Source organism: Aythya marila (genome assembly GCF_965140915.1).
Source record: "Aythya marila genome assembly, chromosome: 7".
In the NCBI taxonomy this organism is placed as follows: domain Eukaryota; kingdom Metazoa; phylum Chordata; class Aves; order Anseriformes; family Anatidae; genus Aythya; species Aythya marila.
The window spans coordinates 6,746,437-6,754,731 of record NC_139048.1 but is presented as its reverse complement, the minus strand read 5'-3'; the positions used below and the strand labels follow the sequence as shown (position 1 = coordinate 6,754,731).

At 34.2% G+C, this 8,295-nt stretch overlaps 1 protein-coding gene across 1 annotated transcript in view; it reads right to left on the bottom strand.

Moving 5' to 3' along the window:
* Positions 1-272: 272 nt before the first annotated feature.
* The window catches only part of RAB11FIP2 (RAB11 family interacting protein 2), a 36,833-nt gene continuing 28,810 nt past the window's right edge, over positions 273-8,295 (bottom strand). Inside the window, exon 5 of the mRNA XM_082764206.1 lies at positions 273-5,991. Within this exon, the coding sequence (XP_082620332.1) occupies positions 5,764-5,991 (228 nt within the window). The 3' untranslated portion in view covers positions 273-5,763. The remainder of the gene's footprint in view (positions 5,992-8,295) is intronic.

Genomic DNA, 8,295 nt, shown 5'->3' with positions numbered 1-8,295 from the left:
AAACACATTGTAGATACACTACAAAAATCTCCATGTAACTGCCATTGTCCTCCAGGATGGGATGTATTGATACTTAAATAAACATTGCACAATACCTTAAAACGGCATATGGTTTTCAAACTGGAATGTACTGAGCGTGGTAGCCTTCCATCACATTATTCATATGTAGAACAGACAAGAGGGTAACAGCTTCCTTTAACAGCTAGTCTCACCTCTCCCTCATAAAATGGCACTAGTACAAATTAAGTGAACATTTCATTTATTAACGTGGAATGGGGGAATGAGAGATTTGATTTTCATAATTCCTTGTAACTTTACTAACATGTTCAATGTTATACAAAAGGACAACATTTCACAAGTGAGCTGCAGCCAAAGTTTGCACAACACCCCCTTAACAACAGATTAAACAACTTAAATATGAAAATGAAATCCTGATTTTTACCCTGTATGGTTCCATAAAGAACTGACTCAAATAACTTTAGGATATATGTAATTGAAGAGAGACAAATTGTCCATAATAGTCCTTCTAGTTTACATCTAAGTATTTCAATAGATTTTTAACTGCTAAACTATTTTTAAAGTATCCTTGAAAAACCTTTATTAAGTCCCCAAAGTGGTTCAGTGTAGGACCTGGTCATGCAGCCAGTTAACTGCAAGGAAAGGAAGCACATCCAAATGAATTTCAAGCCTCCTCATGTGACTGGGTGAACCCATAAAATTATTCTTCTCTGAGCTCAGGACTACCCTCTGTACCTCCTTAGGAGCCAAGGAAACTATGTGCAGGGACAGACTTTGCTGTCTTGCTGCCTCTAGAAAGAAGGAAAGAAGACACACAGAAGCATCTTTTGCTGAGAACAGTGCACTGAAGTGATCATTGAAAAAGTACCTGTGGGGCAAGGAGAAGATACCAGTTTTCTGCCATTCTGGGTGGGTTGTATTTTGTCAAGCAGAATAACAAAATCTGCAGTTTGTCCTCATGCTAAATGCAACTCAGAACTGCAGTGCCAAAGATCTAGCAGTGTTAACACAACCAGACAATCAGAGGAGTGGTGCATTTCAAAGAACTGCCACTGTCATATAAAAACGATATTTATTTTAGCACATTAATAACATGCCCCTTTCCCCCCCCCGATTGTAAGGTTTGGACACTACTGAAGAGACCTCCTACAACAACTGTCCTGCATTTACCACTCGTGTAGAACCATCCTTAAGGAACTACTCCCCTCTACAACTTCTGAGTCTTAAAACCTTGGGCCTTACAAACATGTATTTAAGTGGGGCTTAGAAGTTACATGCTTTGCATAACACAGATTAATACCACAATTCAAGGAATACCATGGTAGTGCATCGTGGTGCTTTATTAGTGTTAGACATGCAATTTTTTTTTTTTTAATGGACAGAAATTAAAATATTAAGATAACATTTTAATCAAATTAAAGGAGCTGAAGTTGCAATAATGAAACAAAAATAAAGCTTTTCATGCATTCTAAGTTTATAGTTCTCACATGTGCATATAGTTGTGATTCTGTACCATTATTAAATTTAGACAAAGTACCATTGATTGCACAAGACAAGAATCAACCTTCAAGTTATAAGTAATGCTCATATCTTTTACAAACTTCCTGTATAACCTGGATCTTCAGCTTTTTATAGCACATTGTAATAATACAAGACATCTGGAAGCTTCTAAGATGAATAGGAATGGCTCTATCGCTTGTAATATACAGTGGCTTCTTCGATGTATAAATTGTGAAAGATAAAGCAAATGCCCACTATGCTTTAAAAGACCATGACTTTTTCCAACAGAAACAAATCTCAAAATCCTTCATAAACAGATTAAAGTGCTACCTATTGCATATCAAATACTTCCAGTGCCTGTATCTAGATTTAGAAGTTATAAATCCCTGAAAATAGGGTTTCATTCTCAAAGTGCTGACAGACCCTTAAATCTAGCATCATGAATACAGCAGCACTATAATCCTTCACCATGGACTTCAAAGAGAGGAAGTTAGTCAACATGCTTTAAATATCGCCATTTGAAAATCATACAGCTAACGCCCCTATCGTATCTACAACAGTAATGGATACGTAAACAGCAAAAAAGCAGGAGCTTACTTTACATACTTGATACAATATTTTTTCTTTAAAGCTGGAAGTGTAAATAAACCTCCAGTGCAGCAGTAAACATATTAAGACAACAGTTCTGTTTGTTTTAAGATGCTTCTAAGAAAGGGCATCCTGTACGGAAAGAACTGCACACTACTACCTAAGGAGTATGAGTTTCATTAGGTCCCCACATCATGAAACCTTTCTAAATGCAAGGCAACATTTTCACAGCTGGAAAATTACAAATAGTTCTTGATACACAGCCAACAGCAATAAATGTAGTTATGTATAATCTAAGGAGAATGCTACATTCATTAGTAGGTGGAAAACCAAGCTAAACATAAAATACAGCAGCAAGAGGTAACGTACATAAATATTAAAGAAAATATTTCTGCTCTTGAAGAGCAGAAAGTTTTGTTACTTGCAAAATTAAAATATGGCCTTTTTATTTGTTCTTTAAAGTAAGTAAAGTACATTGCTATGAGCAGAGCTGTTTTGAAGGAGAATTTCCAAGTCCATTGTGTGCATGGATGAACTTTTATACTAAGTTCTGACAGATCAAAATAATGTAGAGATATCCAAAATTTTCATCCCTCCAAGTGTAAAGGGCAAGAAAAACTAATTGTAAGTGGCAAGTTATTACAATTTTTAAACGATCAGCAAGAAAATTTACAATTTTATCCTACAGGAGAAATATTTTTTTTTCTTCAACATATACATTACTCAGTATGAAGTATTTTCATTTGAAAGCTGCATTGTTCATCAAACACAGGTGGGGTGAAGATGCTTTTCAAAAATATTCTCAAAACATAGAAAAATATTAAAATTGCTTTCTAAACAGAAAATTATGTGTGTGCAATCCTTCCAGAATTGCTCCAAAGTAGCTTATATCTTTAGTCATAAAGACTCCATAAAATATTTTCAGAGTTGTAAATGTCCCATTCTGTCTCTTTTGGTATCTTTACCTTTTCCTAAATTGCATTTCTCGTTCTCCTCTCTTTCTTGACTAACAAAAGGTGCTTTTATTCACTTATAGATCAGATAAAGACCTGATAGCACATTCAAAGCTTCACTAAATTTCTTCACTAATGCACAAAAATTGATCTTTTCGCTACCTTTAATCTGCTTATCATTCTTGGTATGCAAATATGTCAAATGATGTGCTTTTAGTCAATTATGCAGTTTGATATTCTACATTTACATTCTAAAAGAAGTGATTTCAGAGGTGCTAAATATAGTAGAGTTTCATTTTAATAATTACAAGTTGGCTTGCAAGTGAAAAGTCATTGGAGCATAGTCTCTGGTTAGTTTACTTGTTAAACCCCATCAATGTGTATGGTTTAATCATCACGGATAGTACAGATCGTCTCATAGCGTACCAGTTAGCTTTAATACGTCTGTTGAATTCAAAACAACTGCACAATTCCCCATTTACAATATGAGAAAACCACTTGCCTCAGCCAAATATTCAAAAATGTTCAAGAACTTTTATGGAAATACTGAGTAACTGCAATACATCTTGGTGTAATTAGGAAATTAAAATCTAATTGAGTGCAAAATCTAACTTCCAACAGTAAACGTACCATAACTTAGTACATAACCTTTGGCACTTCAAATATATTACAACAAATCTACAGCCATTTAGACCTTGAGTGGGTCAAAAGAACATTCATATGGTTTACGAGGTACAGAACTTGATAAATCCTTTAGTCGTCAAAAGAGAAATTACATGATGAAGTTGGCCTCTTTCTTTGTTCCAACTGTCTAAATGCACTACAACTGGTAGGGCTTGACTGGAATTGCTGAGGCTCCATGCAAGCAAAATTACCTACCCTACTGAATCCCAACACAGGGCTGAGAATACTCAAACTGCATTAATGTTAGTGCTGGGGAATGGGAGGCAGTTCCTAAAAATGGAAGAAAATTAAAAGAACAAAGATGAAAAGAAAAAAAAAAAAAAAAAAGAAAGAAAATAAAATCTGGGAACAATTGTACCACAGAATTTTTTTGTCTAAGAAGAATAATTCTGTGCTGTCATAGAAAACTAACATTGTCAAAAGCATTAAGAGAGCAGAACTTTTTCAGCTTGTCCAGATGACAGTTAATCAAGATATTACTAATCTTTGCAGATTTAAAAATGAAAATATAGATCTTTTATATCTGAAAAAGAAACAGTTATTACTTGATGATATAAGAAAACAGATCAGGTGTAGAAAAAGGAGGAAAAGACAGTCATTCCTTCCAAATCCAAATCTAAAATGTCCTAAAATTTTTTTAATACCTTCTTACTGTTTCACAGCAACAGACTAAGATGCTTATGAAGGAAATTAAAATTAAAATCTAATATTGTTAATATTGTGAGGATTATTCTCCTACTGTATTTTCCCATTGTAAGTTCATCACGATATTTTGCCAATTTATTGAATAACAGATATCCTTTTCATATGTCATCTTACAAACAATTATTAAATGATCAGGAAGACTTTCATTACATTCTTCTTTCATCTGCCTCAATGAAAACTGACTTTTAAAAGCACTTACAAGGAATACATATCTTTTTTTTTTTCTTTTTTTCCAAATGATAACCCTTTTTAAGTACTCTAGACGTGTTTCAGCAACACAGCCTAATTCTAAAGGCATATACTTTGTTGTCTTAAGTTTAAAAACCTGAAGAGACATACATGTATATCATGTAAAACTCAACCTTAAATTGAGTCGGTTATATACTTGCAGAATTATCATGTCTATTTAAGTCAGTCTGTTCATTTCTCCTATATTTTTACTGTAGTAGACTAACTGAACAAAGTATTCTTATCTTATTCCATACTTTTTTCCATCCTATTTCTGACTCTATTAACACTGGTCAAAGTACTTTAACATATAAAAAGGCATGCAATAACTTCATACAAAAAGATCCTCAAAATAATCCTGTCATGAGCTCACTACCAAAGTTCAATCATTACACACAAAATTCAGCATTTAAGTGTAAAATAACTGATTCCAGCATGTGCCATTAGTGAAATGGCATGATATTTTTTACATTGTCATACGAAAAGCACATTGTATACAGTACAGCATTTACTCTGCAAAGATTGTGCATCACTGTTTTCTTCTAGCATGTGTAGAACGAACTGCATTCAATTGCAACAAGTCACATTTAGATTTAGTAAAGCATACTACACTGGCTTGAAAACAGTGGTTTTGATGGCATGCTGTAATATCAAAATTGATATATTTGCATAATACCAATAATCGGTCGAGAAAACATTCAAAACAGCACCGGCTATCCCAGCTGAAACTGCCACACAGTGAACACTAAGCCATCATATAAAACTGCATGGACATATTTCATGTGCATTATTTACTCTACTGTACGTATGGTGTACCTAAAGGTATTTTATAGAAAAAAAAAAAAAAAGTATGTAGCTAATCCAACAAAACATTACTTTTGGCAGTCTCTGCTAGTGTTTGGAGTAAAAAACAAACAAACAAACAAACAAACACCAATAAAATAAAACAAACAAAAACATGCCATAGTTCTGTCTCCCAATTCCTGAAATTTCTTAGGACAAAAGTAATGAAAAGAAATCAAAATGCTGAAGTGTTATTTCCTTCCCCTAACGTATTCAGCAGAAAGTACCATCAAGGGTCACTGTCTTAGCTTTTGGAAAATTTTCCAGCTTTTCGAGAAGGTTCATATGGCACTCTGAGAATGCTAGGTGTTTCTTCCATTACTCGTACAAGAAGATTATCAATGTAATCCTCCAGTTCACGAATATGGGTGTCCTTCTTCTTCAGTTGCTCTTTATGTTTTACCAGCTCCTGCAAAACCTCTTCATAGGTAAGGTTACGGTATCCTGCAGTGGCATCAAAGGGATTTACATCCTACAGAAAAATTAAAAACAAAAACAAGAAAACAAAACAAAACAAAAACAGATTTTATTAAACAGCTCATTGATCTGAACACGCTTTTGAGTTTTCATTTATTTCCCACATATACGTCTTAACAGAAGCCATTTTTCTTCTACAATATAACTCAATTTGCTCTAGAGCTTTTCCCTCCAATAACTGCACTGAAGCAAACAGTTGGAGACATGCTGCCCAGTTTGAACAGTTTCCCTCCACCATCATGTCAGCAAAAAATGTTGTTCTCAGAAAGACATATCCATGGCTTGTCAACATCTGAGCTGTAACCCCAAGAAAGGTTAGCAGGTCCATTCTGGAAACCGACTACATGGTAACATTAATAATAAAAGAAAAAGAGAAAGAGCCCTGAGAATTCAAGCCCAACCATAACGTTCTTGAGTTCTTGCCTTTTGAGAATATTATAGCAAAACATTTACTTAGCTTTAAATTACATCAGCCCTCATCTGTCTTTCATATTCTATTTTTAGTCATCAGTGGCTTGCCAGACCTTGGCCTCTGAATCATACATTACAACTTCCAATTTTAAATTTCAGGTGAAGTTAAAAGGCTTCATCTCATTTGCACCAGAGCACTTAAGGCAGAACTGTGTACTACTAAAAGATCTGGCTTGCTTCCTTCAAAGCAGGAGAGGCACAGAATTAAACAGCAAAGGAAATAGAGGTGTTTCAATAATGATGTCTGCTGACTCAGTAAATACAGGCATTAGCAGAGATGGACAAACTAGTCCCTGTAACAAAGGGCAAGACATGATCCAAAACACTACACACTTGAGTGTCTTATTCTGTGTCAAGAAGAAATAGCTGCAACCTTAAGGAACCAGATTAGGAAACATTTGGGAATGTATAAAAGAAAAAGATTCTGAGAGTCAGTTCATAAAGGTATTAGCACCACAAGACGTGAAAAACGGTAAGTTTTCTCTGATTCAGGAACTGAAAAAAATCAAAGATAGGGAACCTCTAAGTACAATCATCTAACCTCTCAAATCCTGAACTACCAGGGCAGCAGAAGAACACAAGACAGCTTTTGTTTACAGTAGAAACTCCTCATTAAAAATGATAAAGCATGCACAGCTAGGTAGCACAGCACATAATCAAGTGTTCAGACACAAGTGTTCTGCTTCATTCCTTTTCTTCCCATACAGCTCCATATTTACACATTGGCATATGTCAAATCATTAAAACATGCAGGTGGTCAAAGTTTCCAAATAAACCTAATTAGAAGTGATGGTGTACTGCAAATAGGTTGAAGTACGACAGATCAATCAGCCTCTCTCCATCAATTATATTCTAATAGCAGCTCCTGAAATTACGTGCTTTTAAAGATTTCTCACTACATTTGAGATATTTAATGTCACGTTTATGTACTTGTATTTAGTATCTTAAACTTATGTTATCAAGTTGCAGCATTTTACAGGATCAATAATTCCCACGTTATAAAAATGTCTACCTTGATGAAATTTATATATTGGTTAGTAATTGATTTCCAGCAAGTATAGAAGAGAAAATAACTTCACTTTGTGGTTGCTAGATTTTTAACACATTTTCTTCCACAAGAAGGAAGCTAAATCTTATTTTTACAAAATTATTTAAAAAAAAATTTGAAAAATACAGTTAAACTTCGATGTCTAAAATATAGGGTTTGCTTCATTTTCTGATTTGGCAAAGGAACTGGAATGAAGATGCAATTATGTTTTTAATTATTATATAAAGTTTACTGGAAAACTGTGTGTAATACATATGCTTTAAAGATGTGTTGCCATACACATGCTCTACACAGATCTTTCGATTGAGTAACTTATCATGTTAAATATACAAGAAAATTCTAAAATGCTTTTACTACTTAGAAATAAATATTGTTAAAATTAGGAAGATTTTAAATGTCCATTTTGAACAATTATGCAACACATATAAGGAAGAACTATATCCTTACAAAAACAGCTACTAGAAATTTAATTCAAAACATTAGTCTTCTAATAAAGCATTTTTTAAAAATATTTTAAATAACAGGCTATGCAAAGAAGGATTGCCTCAGCTACAAATTCCTACTGGAGAACAAACGGACATCCAGAGGAGCCGGAGGAAGTGGAGTCAGATAAAACGAAGGCCTGGCAATCTCTGATCATCTCTTTATTGTTCTAATGAGGAATTCTGCTCTGGGAATATCATCTAAGCTACTTTCACATCTTTTGTCCTACTTACTTCATCTTCCTTTCAGTTCTTAATTAGGCCTTAAAGAGCTCACACTGCCCTTTCAACTGGCTAC